At 39.2% G+C, this 17,916-nt stretch overlaps 1 protein-coding gene across 2 annotated transcripts in view; it reads right to left on the bottom strand.

Moving 5' to 3' along the window:
* Nucleotides 1-271: 271 nt before the first annotated feature.
* Nucleotides 272-17,916, bottom strand: part of gabrb2b (gamma-aminobutyric acid type A receptor subunit beta2b) — a gene marked incomplete at its 3' end in the record, with an annotated part of 134,104 nt that continues 116,459 nt past the window's right edge. The window contains exons 7-10 of one of the 2 annotated variants that reach the window (XM_081390061.1): nt 16,213-16,365; nt 11,191-11,435; nt 5,596-5,736; nt 272-619 (exon numbers count right to left, since the gene is read on the bottom strand). In XM_081390061.1, coding sequence (XP_081246187.1) covers nt 272-619; nt 5,596-5,736; nt 11,191-11,435; nt 16,213-16,365 — 887 coding nt within the window. Of the gene's footprint in view, nt 620-2,702; nt 2,976-5,595; nt 5,737-11,190; nt 11,436-16,212; nt 16,366-17,916 lie in introns of those variants that run through there. The other variant, XM_081390060.1, reaches the window with a different exon arrangement.

Genomic DNA, 17,916 nt, shown 5'->3' with positions numbered 1-17,916 from the left:
TTTTGCAACAAAACAAATATACCTAATATTGAACAAAACTCTCAAACGCACTAAAAACTACTGACTTTTGGAATAGGCACCATTTGTTCTTAACCTCTTAGAGTATCGGTGTCAGCCAGCAATTAAGGTGAACCCAAGGTTAAAGAGAGTTAGTCCTGATTTTAATCTGTCAACATAAGTCCTGCTTGTATTGCAAAATCAGACGCAGGATAACGGAAGAATATACTGACATAAAAATTTGTGGCGCTTCTTGGACGGCCCCGCAATCCAGTTAGTTGACATAATAAAGCCAATAGATGACATTGAAGAAAGAAAATACGGTGGGGAAGATCATTCTCGACCATTTGTCGATTGAATTTACATCAGTTAAGTCAGGGATGTTGATTTTAAGCTGTGAAGTGCGCCGTCGTAGTCGGCTCTTCTTCTGAGCAACGTGGCGTTCCAGCGCATTGTGCCCGAAGTTGTGCCTGGCCAGGCCGGCTTTCCGATACTGCAGTGTGGTGCTGTCAAAGGCCAGCATGGTTGAACGGGGGTCGCCCAAACCCAGGCTTAACTCGGATGTGCCCATTTCATTCTTGATCTCCAGAGGAGTGAGAAGGATGTTTTCATGGGGGTCCATCTAAGACAAGAATACAGATGGACAGGTTAGTAATGGTAACAGTGTTATTTACATTTTCTTTCTTTTTTTCCATTACTTTGTTATGCATTATAAACAATATCAATTGGAAAAAAAAAATACAGATTGATTTATGATGGTTTTCTTAAATATCTTAAACGTTTTTTTTTTTGTTGTTTTTTTAAATACATTTCCAATACAATTAATCACATTTACATAAAACATAAAGAATAAGAGTGCTAACTTACCTACTGCTTTTCATGAATGATTCTTTATGCTTTGTGGCATTTTAACACAGTATTTAACATAGACTGAGACAAACCAACAAAGTGCCAGTAACACAGTATAATGGAAAAGAGTTTGGTGCACATAGAGATGTAAAGCAAAGTAAGGTAAGGCATGATGGTACACATGATAGTATTTATGCTACATATTTCTACAAAATTCTGACCTTTCCATGACATGTAATAGGGACCGATATGTAGAAATATCTAATAAATACAAAATATATATATATATAAAAAAAGTTTAATTGTTCACCCTTGTATTCAAAACAGATTACCTGTTCCTTTCTGAATTGTATTTTCAATGGTATTTTATTAAATAGTATCTAAAATAGTAAAAATCTGTTTTGGTGAGTGGTTTGGAGGGAAAAGAGAGGTGATGATGGTAATGGAGAAAAAACAAACACATTCTGTTATGATTTACTCACCCACATGTCATTCAAAACCTGACTTTCTTTCTTCCTCGAAACACAAGAAGAGATTTTGAAAAATATTCTGTCCATTCTTTTTCTATATATTGAAAGAGATCCAATATGACAATAAATTTACCAAAAAAAGCATGACTTGTGTACTTTGTGACTTTTGCAAAATCATCTGAAGCTGCACAATAAGACCACGGAAAATCTTCCCTTCTGAAGAAAGTCATATCAGAGTCTGGACAACATACGAGTGTTTAAATGATGACAGAATTTTCAATTTGAGTCAGCAATGTTTTTAAGAGGAAACAAGAAATCGTAAAAAAAAACAAGAACACCACATTCTTAATCCCAACTCGTCACATTAACATACAGGCTACCCCTTTAGCACCACTTTTCGACATGCAAGGTACTCCATTGCTTTTAATGAGAAATATAAGGTATAAATACACAAACGCAATGGTCATGGGAATTTTGTCATCATGATAAAAAATATAGAATGAGTATAATTTCGCCATTATGTTTGGATTCAAATGCTTAAGAGTCTATGATTGGATCATTATTGCAGTGATTATTATGTTTCTAGAATGTTATATGCTTGGCAACAGTTCTTCTAACCCTAGTTGATGGAGTGTGTAATTGCTTTTCATTTCTTAAACAACCATGTACCGTTTTCCAGGATGACAATGTCAAGATTCATCAGGCTCGAATTGTGAAAACTTTACAAAGTGCTTGACTCTTGTATTGACAATACAAAATGTGATGCTCCTCTTGATAGAAACAAATGTTGTGATGTTTTTTTCTATCAAGAGGAGCATACATTTTTGGTCAAGATCTTGTATTGACAACGCAAGAGTCCAGCACCCTGTAAAATCTCCTCTAGCACATCCCAAAGACTTTCAGTGAATTTAAGGTCTAATGTAGATAAAATCAATTGAATGCAACCACTTACGATAAAAAAATTGATTAATTTGAACGAATCATTTTTTTCAGTGCATTCTTTCCCCATTCGATCCTGATGAATCTTGACATTGTCATCCTGGAATATGGCCACGATGTGTCTTCCTACTGTACATGGTTGTTTAAGAAATGAAATCTACACACTCCATTAATCAGGCTTAGAAGAACTGTTGCCAAACATATAATGCACTAGAAACATAATAATCACTGCAATAATGATCCAAACATAGACTCTTAAGCATTTGCCTATTTAAATCCAAACAGCGACAGTGTATATTGTGGTATGATTTTCAGTTTAAACAGCTAGAATAATTTTATTTACATTACACTATTTAAACATTTTTGCACACATAACTGAACCCATACCGCTAAATCAACCCATTTGTATATTATATAATAGAAAACACAGGATATAACAGGCAGATACAACTACAGTCACAATTTATTCAAGATGTACATATATTGGAGGGTTCTGAGGCCAAACGATTGATTTACATGAGGAGCAGACCAAAAAGTTATCACAATTTTCATCCGCCGTAAAGCTCATTTCCTAGTGATGGGGAGTCGACTCCAAAAGAGTCGATTCCTCGACTCGTAATAACCCTCATGTCGGAGTTGACTCCAGCACAGGAATCGACTCTCGTTGTCGACTCCGTTGCTGTGTCTGAAATCGCTCAATCGTGCATCAGAGAGCTGGAGCTGTCGCAGAAACAACATCACAGTCACACACTTTTATCCTACATGTAGCTTGCTTTACAAAAGATAACAGCCAATTACATTGTAATTATACATACCTCAATGCCAGCTTTGTGGTTTCACCAACGTTTTTTTTTTATACAATCGATATTAAAGGGATGGTTCGGAGTAATTTCAACCTAGGGTCCTTTGCACCATGACCTCGAGCCAAACACCCCCACCCCCTCTAAATAAGCTCTAACTTTAATAATGTTCGACCACGGGAAAAAAGGCTTCTGGGGGGGTGTTTGGCTCGAAGTCATGGTGCAAACGACCCTAGGCTGAAATTACTCCGAACCATCCCTTTAATTTGGTTTGACATGGTTATTCTAATTTGTGTTCATAATCAGTAAACGTTTACACTTTTTTTTTATGTGTCCCTGTTAGAGTGTAATTATACATTTAAATATTTAAATACTTAGTAATATGAATTAACTACATGTACTTACTATAGAGTTATGGTAGGGTTAGGGTTTGGTTTAGGGCTAGTTGCATGCAATTATGTTTTATTTAAAGTTATTACTATAGTAAATACATGTAATGTAACCTGTTACAAGGACACATTAAAATAAAGTGTAAAATAAAGTAAAAAAAAAAAAAAAAAAAAAAAACTGTTTAAAAAATACACACATTAATATGTGTATTATGTGTATTATATGTACAGTGCTATGCATAAGTTTAGACACCCATGCTAAAGTTGACTAAAAAGAGGAATAAAAAATCATCTTTTGGAAACTGAACTTAATGCCTTAATTAGGAAAAATCCAACCTTTAAGGACACCAATTTTCTTTGTGAATGAATAATGTATCGTAAATAAATAAATGTTCTTCCTTAAAATACAGGGTGCATAAGTTTGGACACCCCTATGTTAAATTCCCATAGAGGCAGGCAGATTTTTATTTTTAAGTATTTTTTGTAAAAAAAATTTAGGATACTATGCATCCTGATAAAGTTCCCTTGGCCTTTGGAATTAAAATAACCCCACATCATCACATAGCCTTCACCATACCTAGAGATTGGCATGGTTTTATTTCAGTTAGCCTAATAGCTAGTTTGATTTGCATTGAGAGATAATCTTATGGAAAGTACCCCATGCCAATCTCTAGGTATGTTGAAGGCTATGTGATGATGTGGGGCTATTTTAATTCCAAAGGCCAAGGGAACTTTATCAGGATGCTTAGTATCCTAAAAAAAAAAAAAAAAAAAAAAAAAAATACTTAAAAATAAAAATCTGCCTGCCTCTATGGGAATTTAACATAGGGGTGTCCAAACTTATGCACCCTGTATTTTAAGGAAGAACATTTATTTATTTACGATACATTATTCATTCACAAAGAAAATTGGTGTCCTTAAAGGTTGGATTTTTCCTAATTTTTTTAATTAAGGCATTAAGTTCAGTTTCCAAAAGATTATTTTTTATTCCTCAACTTTAGTATGGGTGTCTAAACTTATGCATAGCACTGTATTTAGGCAAGACATTGTTTTCAGTGAACTTTCCTGTCCAAGCAGCTTTTTGGACTAAACTAGACTAATTTGGCCAATCACGCTTAACAATGTGTGGCTTAATAAAAGGAGTTTTAGGCTTCATGTCAGAAAAAATTTAAATAAAAATAGCCAACATTTAGTGTGTAATAATACTGAGCCCATAAAGTGGAAAAAAAAAAATATGAGATGGGAGAAAAAAAGTTAATGAATTTGCGTTCTCTCGCAAATGTTTTGCGTTCCCCCAAGAAACTTTGCGTTTTCTTGCTTAAAGGTTTTGTGTTCCCCTGAGAAAGTTAGCTTTCGATGGCAAAACGGTTTGCGTACCTCCGAGAAACTTTGTGTTCCCTCGCAAAATCTTTTCAGCTTTTTTGCAAGCGAACACAAAGTTTCTCAGTGGAACACAAAACATTTTGGCAAGAAAATGCAAAGCTTCTCGGAGGAACGCAAAACATTAGCGAAAGAACGCAAAAGCCTTGACAAATATTTTTTCCTCCATCTCATATTTTTTTCCTTCACCATGTCCCTTTAGGTGCTCCGTATAACAATGACGGCAATCTTGTGTTCTCATTGCTGAACGTATTTTGACAAAGTAAATGGAGAAAATGGAGTCGATTCCGGGAGTCTATTCCATTGACTCCTACGGTGGGAGTCGGAAATCGGTGTCAACTGCCAGAAGAGGCATTACATCAGCTTTGATTGAGAAATGCTGTTGGCTTTTCTGTGCCTTGCAACTAATTGCGACATGCTAATGTTCGGGTGTATCATTTGATAGATATGGCTGCACACGTTCATTTTCATTTGCTCCAAAAATATCTAGGAAAGTATAAATATTTATGAAATCATCTCTACTTTTACAAATGCATTCAAATAATTAAATGTGGCTTGATCTGATCTATAAGGCAAACAACAGAAAGCAATAGAGTGCCCTGCACATTGAAAAATGATGATAAAGAGGTACCCTGCACGTTAGAAAGGGTTCCTGACCAAGCGTCCATATGTGACAAGTTGGAAGAGAGAACATGTTGTAAAAATAGACGGGGTCTCAAATAAATTTGCCGCGCTATACGCCATAACTCTCTTGATGAACGTTTTCAGTACCTTATTTTTTGAATCGCCTAGTCCTAATGCTGCATCGTCCACAAAGATTGGTTCCCACATGGAGTCATGCGCGTCAATATCCCTCTGTTTCATTCTGGCATACAGAGCATCGTCTCTCTGAACTACATTTCCCATCAACCACTGAAAGCATACAAAATCATCACCATCAAAGCAGTCACTTTTAAAAAAAATTAGAAGTGTGAGGCAATGCAAACCATCATTCAATAACTTCTACTACATCTAAGCACCAGCGAAACATCTTCAAATTTTAACAAACAATAGTCTTGACCAGTTCCCTGAGTGCTGTTATTGCTCAGTGGTTTTCAAATATAGGGTCAGTACCCAAAAATAGGTCACAGATCTGTAGCTATTAATAGGGTCTCAGAGAGCATGGGGAAAACAATGCTAAATGCCAATAATAAAATCCCCAATATAAATATAAATATCTGGGTCTAGAAGCAAAAACCAGCTGAGATCTACTGATATATGTCTCTATGTTGTAATTATATAAAATATATAAACAACTTAATGACTACAGTATCACAACTATTATTTTATCTTCTAACCATAGTACATTACTAGCCAGCATTATCCTAAACAATCAGCTTTTTCCTGAAATACTGCTAATCCAATCTAGATTATTATGTTGCTTTTTCTCATCCGTCTTAGATGCATTTATCTTATAGATGCAAGAATACATTTGTGAATCCTTGCAAATATCTGGATTTCAGCATTGATAACTCATAAAACAGTTCTGGCAGGTTATTATACAGAACCACTTTGACGACAAAACAGTATTTCAGATGTTGTGCAAAGAGATCAGTCCGCTGGTAAAGCCAGCTATGCTGTCCCATCGCAAAGTCACGTCTTTTTTGATGCTCATCGAGGAATTTATTCGGTAAATGTGTTTCCATCGTGGTGAATGTTTTCTTATCGGATAAAATGCTTATCTGACTCAATTGAATGCATAACTTTTTTATTTACTTTTTTTTTTATGCTCATTTTGGCATTTCCATCCAGTGTTTATTTTTAAATTTTTTATGCAAAATCCTAAAATGTGCATAGAAATAGGCGGATGGAATAGTTATTGACTCCAATTGGTTTTTGGAGAAGTCGTAACACAGAGGTTCACTTACCAGCCTGCTCTGTCAATCATACATCAGTGTTTTCAAGTTTTTTTTTGTTTTTGTTTTTTTAAACGTACAACTTTTTGTGTTAAGTCAGATTGTGTTTATACATGAAGATCAGACCACATATTATAAGCAATCAATGCAGAAATCTACTAACTGTATTCTCAAAGGGTTAACAAGCTTATTGTAGCAACTGCATATTTATCTTTTTATTATTTTGACCTGATGTCTCCCGAGTTTGATGTCATAGGGTAAAACAAAAGTTAATGAGTTATTCTCACTGTGATGACGGATTATTGCATTTGGTTGTTTGCAAAAGTTCTGCGAATATCTGTAGTCAACATATTAAATTTCATATACTAATGTGGTGGTGGTTGCATTCTGTGCATTATGTTAAAAAAAGGTTTGACTCAAATTCTACCTCAACATAAAACCACATTGACGTCTGCAACAGCCAAACAGCTTTCATTGAACCACTGCTTTCATTGTCAAACAAACTACTCTGTATGTGCAGATTGTATAGTGCAGTCTCATGTTGGTTACAATCACGTCAGACATTGAAATTACAGTGAAAATATGAATACAGACTAGACAGAACATTCAAAACAAGCATTCACAAGTAACAGGCATTGACACTGACATCGATTTGCAGTGACAAAGCCACCTGGAGTCATTTAGGCCTATTTAAATTCAGAGTTGCCAACAGATTCCCAGCAACATGAGTGTCAGTGACCGTTTTCAATGTTCTGTTTTAAACACTGTTTATGAAAATTTTACAAAAACGTTCTGAGCAGAACTATTCAGTATAATAATATACTATTTTGGTAACACTTTACAATAACGGCCCAGTAGTTAATGCATTAACTAACAATGGGCAATAATTTTTTTTCCACAGTAGATATTTATGAATCTTTTTTAACATCATATACTAAAAAGACAACAGGCCATTGTTAGTTCATGTTAGCTCAGGACCATTAAAACATTAACAGTTACAACTTTTGATTTTGTTTTGGTAGATGTTGAACTTAACATTAACTAAGATTAAAAAATGCTTAAGAAGTACTTATTATTAATTCATGTTAACTAACATAGTTAAAGGGTAACTACTGATTTTCAACCCACTTTGCTATGTTACTATGTCAGTAGTATATGTAAATGAACATTGTGTACACTTTCTCCACGTTACCTGTATATTTGTCAGCAAATGCCCGCTGGATGACATAAACCATACTTTTGAGAGCTCCAAGGCTTTAATAAAAAACTACAGATCATACTTTCACATTTTGTATCCCAGCTCATGGGCAGTCAGGTCAAGCCCAGTGCATTATGGGTGCTAAAGTCACCTTTGTATCTGTTTTCTATGGAAGCTTTTTTTCCGCCACATAATAAAAAAATAAAAAAGGTAATAGCAAAGTTTTCTCTCACAATTCTGACTTTTTTTTCTCAGAATGTTTATATCTTGCAATTCTGACATTATAACACACAATTGACCGTTCGCAAAAGCCACGCCCCCTAGTTATTGTTACTACGCCCGTCAAACAATTGAGAAACAGACACATGGCTGGGTTGAGCTCCATACCGGTATAAGTGATTGGTTTTGGAGTAATGCAGCAGACATATCCTCCAGGGAATGACAGAAAGGGTTGCAATATGCAGTGGAGGGAAATGTTCAAAATGTTAAAATAAGCAAAGACGGGAATATTACAACAATCGAGGCCAGTGCTTGAAGTGGGGGAAAAAAGGTGCCAGTAGGCTAACTGTTACTCTCTTGCATTGGCAAATCATGACATTTGAGATTAATACAGTGAAAAACAAAACTTGAAGATATTGCTGGTACAACAACAATTTATTGTTATTTATAAAAGGGGTGGTTGATTGCTATTTCACTTTTTTCATTTTAAATACTGTGTAATGTTGCTGTTGGTGCATGAACAGTATCTGCAAAGTTGCTGCGCTGAAAGTTCAACGTAAGAAGAGATATTGTCTTTTAAAAATCAGGAAGTTTAATGCCTACAAAAACAACTCGAATGGGACTACAACGAGATACTTCCCGGGTTTTATACGTAACTAACCCATACATTTACATCAACCCTCCCTCCGGAACATGTTCTCCTGTCGAAGAGGAGGAGTTATAGTGGAGAGCTGTAGCTGTCAGGTCTTCTGTGTTCAGGCTTCCTACAGACGCTGTAGTTCGTCAACAATGGTTAAAATTTAAGTTTGATTATGTTCCTGACAATTACAATCGTAGTTTAGCTCTCTGTGCTGCGCATTTTACGGAAGACAGCTTCCAGAATCTACACGAGTTCAATGTCGGATTCAACAAGAAACTATTACTCCAACATGAAGCAGTTACAGCTTTAAAACCAGAGGCCACAACCTGCAAGTAAGATTTAATAATTTTAAATGTATTTGCCTGTATAATTTAAGACGTAATGTTTTAGTTTTATCAAGGATGTAAAAAAATGCCAGTGCTGGCTTTAGTATATGACAGATGCGTACAAATATTTTGGACCCGGATTTGTATATGTACAAATTTTGTAAACGTATTTTCCATGTATACTTTATGACGGAATTTTTTTATTTGATCAAGAACGCAAACCAATGCCAAAGCTGTTTGGTTATAGTAGCTAGTTAGTTCGATGTTATTTTGTGTGTATAAGAAACGTGTACAAACTTCAAAAAATCATCGCAACAGCGAACTTCAGCTGCTGTTATCACATGTACACCTAAAGAAAACGACAAACTGAGTAAACTACCGGTAAGTTTTGTGAATAGTTAAACGGTTGTTCATTCTATCAATAAAACAATATCTTTAAAAAACGGTATTACTCAGTCATGTATTCAGTTATATTAAATGTTTAATCAGGGGGAAAGCGTATCTCAAAAGCTAACAAACAGCAGTAGCATTTTCAAGTAACAGCGTGTGGAAATTCTTTGAGAAAATAATAATAATTTAAAAAAAATTACCATTCAGAAACGTTTAGTAAGAGCCGTGTTTGCGGAGGTTCTGCTTGACTCTCTTCATCACCGCTCTCTGGGCTCAAACTGATGAGGCAATATTGACACCATTACATTTGACCTGGTCCGGAGCACGTGCAACTGTCGCCCGTAAAGGTAATGGGCGTGAAGATTCCGGACGCAGTTTAGCCAATTACAACACACCGGCCGAACTAACCAATCTGAGCTCATTGCCTGTTTCTGAGGGAGTGGTTTCGTAGAATCAGGAAGTCAACTGGTCGTTCAAATGACAGAGGAGGAAGCGGCTTACAATAAAGGTGAAATTTATGAAAAATAAGGCGTTTTTTAACAAACGAAACACGAAGACATGTTATATTGCAGCCCATAAACACAATCAAGCAAAGAAAAAAGGCAGTAAACCACCCCTTTAACAATATAAATGTATTTAAACAAGTCGTGTGTGTGTGTGCGTGTGCTTGTGTGCAAACGGAACTACTCCAAGTCTGCAAGTCCAAAAATACATTTAGGCTATGGTGAGTTTACTACATTTTATCAAATGCATTTATGGTGAGATGATTATATTTTCATGTCAATCTGTGTTCGTTTTGACCAAGAACCATGCTCTGTCACTTTAATTCAGCGCATGCAGCACAGCAAAAATAGACTCGGTGCTGAAACGATTGCAGCACCCGTGTGCAGTGTGAAAGCTTTACCTGTTGCGAAACAGGTAAAGCTTTAGGTGCGAAAAAAAAAAAACGCACTGTAAACGCACTGTAAACAGACTCCGGAGTATATGTGAAACGGGCGTGACTGACGCTTATATATTATATACGCTGACATATGTATGCTTATTAATCTTCAAGGCATTTAGCTGTGAGTGAGGTCTCCCACACTGCTTAATCCATTGTCGGCATCTTTCCGCTTGGGTCTTGGGTTTTGGAAAGGCGAAAAAACGACCCCTCGCTCTAAACTTTTGGGGTACCTAGTGTCAGACTTGCAGGTGCCATTGGCGCATCGTTTCACCATGTGCTGAATTTGCAATGTTTGACGGAGGTCCTTCTCCTTAGTTACAGTTGCTGAGCTAGGATTGGACGAGGAACGTTCGAGGGCGGGGTTTTGCGAATGGTCAATTGTGAGTTATAAAGTCAGAATTGCATGATATTAAGTTGCAATTGTGAGTTATAAAGTCCGAATTGTGATATATAAACTCGCAATTGCGAGAAAAAAGTCGCAATTATCTTAAAATGTTTCATTCTGTGGCCGAAACAAGCTTCCATGGTTTTCTCTAGTCATGTGGCAAACACGTGCAAAAAACAGTGCCTTTCTACTGCATAGAGTGCCAAGTTTTACTAAAAGCCCTCCTTGACAGTGTTCAAATGGAACCTTACTGTAAAGTGTCACCAAAGTATTTTTATAATTCAATTTTTTCAACTTTATGTATAATTACTGTTAAAGTTACTGTGCAGCTATTATAAACTTTGCTAAGTGTATTAAATTTCAAACATACTTTGTTGGGATCCATTCTCATTTTTTCATTGTTGGCTGTGGAGGCTTTCTCTGCCGCTCTCTTCTGCCGCTGCGGTCCTCTGCCGAAGAAGATGTAGTTGACCAGTGCGTACTCCAGCAGAGCCAGGAAGACGAACACGAAACAGCCCATCAGGTACATGTCAATGGCTTTGACGTACGGAATCTTTGGAAGAGTCTCCCTTAAATGTGTGTTGATGGTGGTCATGGTCAGCACGGTGGTGATGCCTAAGTTCAAAAGGGAATTATTGTTAAGGGTGCAAATGACAAAAAGTGGATTCTATTGAGGAACTGTAATTCTTGGAAACAAAGAAGACAGGCAGGATCAAGGAAGGGAGGTAGAAGCTAGTGGCTCGAAGTGCAAGGGTTTTAATGAAATAAAAGAGCAAAACAAAAAGCCAGGAAACAGGAAACTTAAATACACACAAAAAAAAAAAAAAATATGACCAAAAACCAGGGACTCGGAGGGGAACAGAAACATGAAACAAACCCAAAACAAGGGTTTCAACAACTGACAAAACACAAGTGAAAACATACGTGTATTAATACACAAGGGCTAATGAGAAAACTAGAAAACACCTGGGAACGATAACGGGCTAATCAACAGCGTTAAGAGCCTAGCACACTGAATCCGAAATTGTCGTCCGGAATTTTCGCATGTTAAAAAATAAATACTATCTCATGTTGTGTTAATCACATTTACACGCTGCCTCAGAAACTTTTGTCCAAAAAAAAAAATGTCTACGGTTAACGTTTGTGAACGCTGTTTTACCTGTTGTAGCGAGCAGGACAATGCTGAGAGCCGTGAGAGAACTGCGTGAGGCCGGTGGCGTGATTACTGATGAGCGTCACCTGCGCAACGCACTGGTTTCGTATCTCTCACAGCCCTCGGCCTCGTACTGCCCGCCACACCTCTGCTCCCTGTTATCTCTGTCGTGGCCAAGGAGGCGAAATCTGAACTCTATGAGCTTCCTGTCACGGTCACGGAAACCGATTTTGAACTCTCTGAGCTCCCTATTACGGCCATTGAGGCTGTAAATATTCTCTATGTGCTCTGTTTCAGTGATGCTGTGGTATCTAGCACCGACAGTACCGTCATGGCTCCAGGCTCTGATGTGGTCTTCAGAACCGCCTTAGGGGTATTCTGCTCTGTCGTGGTGGTCTTCTGCTTCTCCGTGGGGGTCTTCAGTCCCGTCTGCAAGGCCGTGGTCCTCTACTCCGCCAAGGGGTATCTTCAGTACCGTCTGCTCTGCTGTGTTGGTCTTCAGTCCACCTTGGGGCTCTTTTGCTCCTACTGCACGGCAATGGTGGTCTACTGTTCTGCCTGCTCCACCTTGGAGGTCTCCTGCTCCGCCGGCTCCACCCTGGAGGTCTCCTGCTCCGCCTGCTCCACCCTGTAGGTCTCCTGCTCTGCCTACTCCACCCTGGAGGTCTTTTGCTCTGCCTGCTCCACCCTGGAGGTCTTTTGCTCTGCCTGCTCCATCTTGGAGGTCTCCTTCTCTGCTGGCTCCACCCTGGAGGTTTTCTGCTCTGCCTCCTCCTCCTTGGAGGTCTCCTGCTCCGCCGGCTCCACCCTGGAGATCTCCTGCTCCGCCTGCTCCACCCTGGAGGCCTCCTGCTCTGCTGGCTCCACCCTGGAGGTTTTTCTGCTCCACCTGCTCCACCCTGGAGGTCATCTGCTCTGCCTGCTCCATCCTGGAGGTCCCCTGCTCCGCCTGCTCCTACTAGGAGGTCTCCTGCTCTGCTGCCTCCACCCTAGAGGTTTTCTGCTCTGCCTGCTCCACCCTGGAGGTCTCTTGCTCTGCCTGCTCCACCTTGGAGGTCTCCTGCTCTGCCTGCTCCACTTTGGCGTTCTCTTGCTCTGCCTGCTCCACCTTGGAGGTCTCCTGCTCTGCTTGCTTCACCCTGGAGGTCTCCTGCTCCGCTGGCTCCACCCTGGCTCCCTGAATTGTCAGCTCTGCCCTAGATTCCTGAACTGCCGACTCCCCTTGTTCTCTAGGCCCACTTCCGCGACACAGGCCTGGCCCTTCATTCCTCCACCTGTTCCACCTTCGCTCCACCACCCTCCTTGACTTTTTGTGTCAGTTTTAGGAGCGTCTGGAATCTACTCCTCATGGGGGACCTTTTATTGTTTCCATATCAACTGTTCACCTTCACCTGTCCTTCACTTAGTCTCTTGTTACCTTCATGTATTTAAACCCTCAGTCATCGTCTTATCATTGTCTTGTGTTGAAGTTGAAGTTTCATGCTGTTTTTTCTCTGTATCGTTCCTGGTGTTTATTAAATGTGTTTTCATTTTTCTTCTGCATCAAGCATCGTCGTGGATTATCACATCTAGCCAGCGTGTGGCAATTGCATTCTATGAAAACCAAATGAGATCCCCCTAAGTATGTCCTCATTTAGAAAGTTCGAAAAACATTTGCAATGTGTGAGGGGACTTTATCAGAATTCTTTTCTTTCAGTTGATGATTCAGAATCTTAAAATGGTGTGATTTTTCATGCTCTCAGTCGGCAGAGTGGGAGCTAGGCACCTTAATTGGTGAAACACAAAGCCTTCCTGCTTCTCAACAGAGATTAAGAAATAGTTCTGTCATTTTAAGCAGTGAAATATCCATTCAGTGTCATTCTGACTATTTTCATGAAATTCACCGCTGATCCTTTGACAGGTATTACAGAGCTTATGAGGTACAAAATAAGTATTTTTCTAAAATCCTTGTTTTATTGTTATTATTATTATTATTTGCACTACGACAGATGCTAAAGTCATGTCATTGAAACCTTTTTGTCAACGAACATTTCGGCCTGTTTCTTATCTCTTTTTGACTGCTAAGTACTGAAAGTGTAATATGCATATGGTACCAATATAGCCATGATTCAACTTGATCAATAGCACAGCAGATTCCATCCTCCTACTCCTGCCTCGTGGTTTGGCTAAATCAGATGATTATGCACTTGATACAAAGTACTGTGGTAACTGACACAGACTATCCATCCATGCAGATGCACATTTGTATCCAAATATTTGATGATTCTAATCAGTATGAGCTTTAAACACTTATATCTGCTCATCCTAATGTATATATATACACAATCACTCAGACTTCTGTTAAATACTAAAGTTGTCATGATCCAAGTGTGTTTAATTTTCATGGACTTTTAGGGTAAGTTTACACGACAACGATATGCTTAAAACAGAGAAGTTTTTCCTTTGAGTTTTCCACATTCGTGTCTACACACTGTTTCTTTGCCTGCTTTGTATCTGTGGACCACCTGAGTTTGTTTTATTTAATAAACTACTTTTGTTTTGGACCCTTTGAATCTTGTTCATCTTCCTCAGGACCTATACATGGCAGCAGTGGTTTAAACTTGTCTGGATGAACGAGGCCAGGCCAGACAGCAATCACAAAGAGTGCTCTTTTATTCACACTGAGAAGCCAATCTCAGCCTTACATAATCAGTGATGACAGGAAAAATGTGGAGGCTTATGAGAGAGAGAGAGTGAGAGAGAGAGAGAGAGAGAGAGAGAGAGAGAGAGAGAGAGAGAGAGAGAGAGAGAGAGAGAGAGAGAGGACGTGTGGTGATAAAGAAAATCCAATGAGTAAAAATGTCTGTCACGATGCTTGATTAAAGACTTTTAAAAAGGATCTTAGAGGGTACTTGGGGTGAATCATGTTCCAGTGATATTACATACACAAGGGAAGATCATTAATAGAACAGGGAACAGGGGAGACAGTAATCAGGAACCATAGGGGCTTTCGCACCGGAGGAACCTTTTCATAGTTCCTACAACTATTTGCAGAAGTACCCACTTTTTGTCATGTTCGCACCGTAGGAAATGGGAACGACGTTAGTTCTAGGAACGCCTTTTGGGGGACCTTAATTAGCTCCTACTTCAGAGCAGGGTCAAAACCAGCACTAAAGGAACTGCCAGTGATGTAAGTGAAGCGAACGCACGCAAACACCAGCACTCGCCATTTAAAAAAAGCCTATCTATTGGCGCTTTTCCACTGCATGGTACGGCTCGGTTCGGCTCGGTACGGTTCGACTCGGCGCGGAACGGAACGGTTCGGCTCGCTTCGCTTTTCCACTGCGTGGTACGACTCGACTCGATACGGCACGGTTCGGCTCGCTTTAGCTCGGTTGCTTTTCCACTGCAGTTAGTACTGCTTCAAAGTGGGTGGGACTGATCGTTATAGTTGCCGTCTCTACTGCCATGACATCATCATATTAAATGCAAATTTTTCATTCCGTGTTGCCCCAACGAGAGGAACGTCTGCACCTCGTCCACTGACCACGATTCAGCTATTTCTTTTTTTGAAGTTTATACTCTTTTTTAAAAATACTTTTATAATCTAGCGGGTTTAGTGTCTCGTGTCGTAAATACAATGACGCTGGTAGTGATGATTCTGTCTGACCAATCAGTGATCTGCAGTGTTTTCACGTCACATTTTAGTAACGGTACGGTACGCTTGGAACCTCTACAGAGGTGGTACCATTTAAAGCGAGCCGAAGCGAGCTGTACCGTACCGTACCATGCAGTGGAAAAGCGCCAAAGCGTGCCGAACCGAACCGAGCCGTACCGTACCATGCAGTGGAAAAGTGGGAGAATCGGAACGCTGTGTGCTCGGGCTCTGGCGTACTCAGCGCCATCAAAATAAAAGTCACAACAACAAGCGCAGAAAAATGTCACGTCAGTGTTCCAGCTGGTGGTGCGAATGCAACCAGGAAAATGTTCCTAAGGGAACGTTTAGTTCTCTGGGAACCACCCTGGTGGCTAGTTCCTATAACCAAGTTCCTATAACTACACAGTGCGAAAGGGGTTCATGACAACTAATGATAGAATCAGAACAAGACATAAACGTAACATTTATATCATTATTTTCTTGATAAAACAAAATTGCAGAAGAGGGTAGAGCAGAAAATAAGGAGAGAACACTGCTGCACTATAACAGAAGTATATTTAAGTATATATATATAATGAATGTCACCATATGTGTGCACCTACCTAAAGCAACCCTGGCAGCCGAGGCATCATAGTTGATCCAGAAAGATACCCAAGATAGGATGGTGATTAGGATGGAAGGCATGTAGGTCTGCAGAATGAAGTAGCCAATGTTTCTCTTAAGCTTGAAGCTCAGGGAGAGGCGAGGATATGAACCTGGATGAAAATAACCCAGCAACAAGATCACAATCCATTAGCTACATTATAAAATGCTTTTTCAACAGTTAAGGGATTTGTATATTTTGTCATAGGACCAGAAAAAGTCCCACTCAAAATGTTCTCTGTTAATCTTAATTACGTATCATACTGTGTATGTAATATTCACGTTTGTGCATAATGCTGTTTAAGCCCGTAGCATAAAAGTGATGTTTGAACATATATACTGAACATATGCAGTTGATTGAGATAATTTATATTTATTACATATAGTTAGTATCTCTCTCTCTCTCTCTCTCTCTCTCTCTCTCTCTCTCTCTCTCTCTCTCTCTCTCTCTCTCTCTCTATATATATATATATATATATAATCTTTAATAAGACCGTATAGGGAGGGAGAGAAAGGAAAAGACAAGGGAGGGAGAGAAAGGAAAAGACAAGGGAGGATTGCAGAAGATGGGGTCAGGAAAGGATATCACACAAATCATGCCATATGTCAGAGCAGGGCCCGTATGATATAATATAACATTTAATATATAGGGCACATGCTTAGCCATAATGTAGCGTGTGCACAACGCGCATACGCTTTGCTTCTCTCATCTACACACAGACGCAGCAGTTGCAATTTTTGCAAACCATACATTATTAGAAGGAAAAATATTCCACGTTCCATCCCCAAACAATGTCACTTCTCTGTCTTTTACGGCCCTGACGAGAACGTCGGTCTCCTCGGCTGTGAACCGTTCCTGGCGTACGCCTGGCAAATCCACAGTTATAATAGCAATCCGCCATGGGACAAGCGCGCCTGCTCTTAAAGGGAATGTGAGATGTCGCTCTGATTGGTTTATTTCACATTACGCCCAAACCACACCTATGAATAATGAAGCTGCTTCAGACCAACCCATTTTAGATTTGCGTCGAGATCCACCCACAAAGTTAATTGCGTTTCGCGTTTGATACTTGCGTTTCAGATCGTTAAAATAGGGCCCCTAGACTTAATAACATAGTCGTCTTGTTAAAAACTAGCAGGCTTGGTAGAGCTGTTGAAGTTTAACATCAGAACACAGTCTTCATCCTCTTTGGCCTGCTGAACCAAACATAATTTTTAAAGACTGCATCTACAGCTAACCTCCTGACTTGCATGACAAATTCATGAATATGAAAATGCAATCAATGAATAAATCAAGTGGTCACACAACGATTTGTTAAATAACTTATAAGAACACCCTGTGTCTTGTTTTTAGTGTATGCGTTTTTCATTCTCAGACCAGAGTTCCTTCATACAACCGCTGGGGCCTGGGACACCACTAGACATGCCAAATTGAGAGGGTTCATGAACCCAGATGTGTTGCTTATTTTTTACTAGGGTTCATGAATGAGTTGCTTACTGACTGCCTCTGACTGAAACTGCTTCCTGAAGCAGAAACTGCCCACTAGAGCCAGTCGCATATGTGTCTATGTAGTAAATGGGTTTGAAAGGGAGAGGGTTTTCAACCTCAAAGTGTCATAATATGTGATGCAGGTAAGTAACATAGACTTTTTTCTTTTCATTTT

This window comes from Scardinius erythrophthalmus, assembly GCF_964197995.2.
Source record: "Scardinius erythrophthalmus genome assembly, chromosome: 17".
NCBI classification, from domain to species: domain Eukaryota; kingdom Metazoa; phylum Chordata; class Actinopteri; order Cypriniformes; family Leuciscidae; genus Scardinius; species Scardinius erythrophthalmus.
Note: the sequence above shows the minus strand (reverse complement) of the source record. Positions and strands in the feature narration are given on the sequence as shown.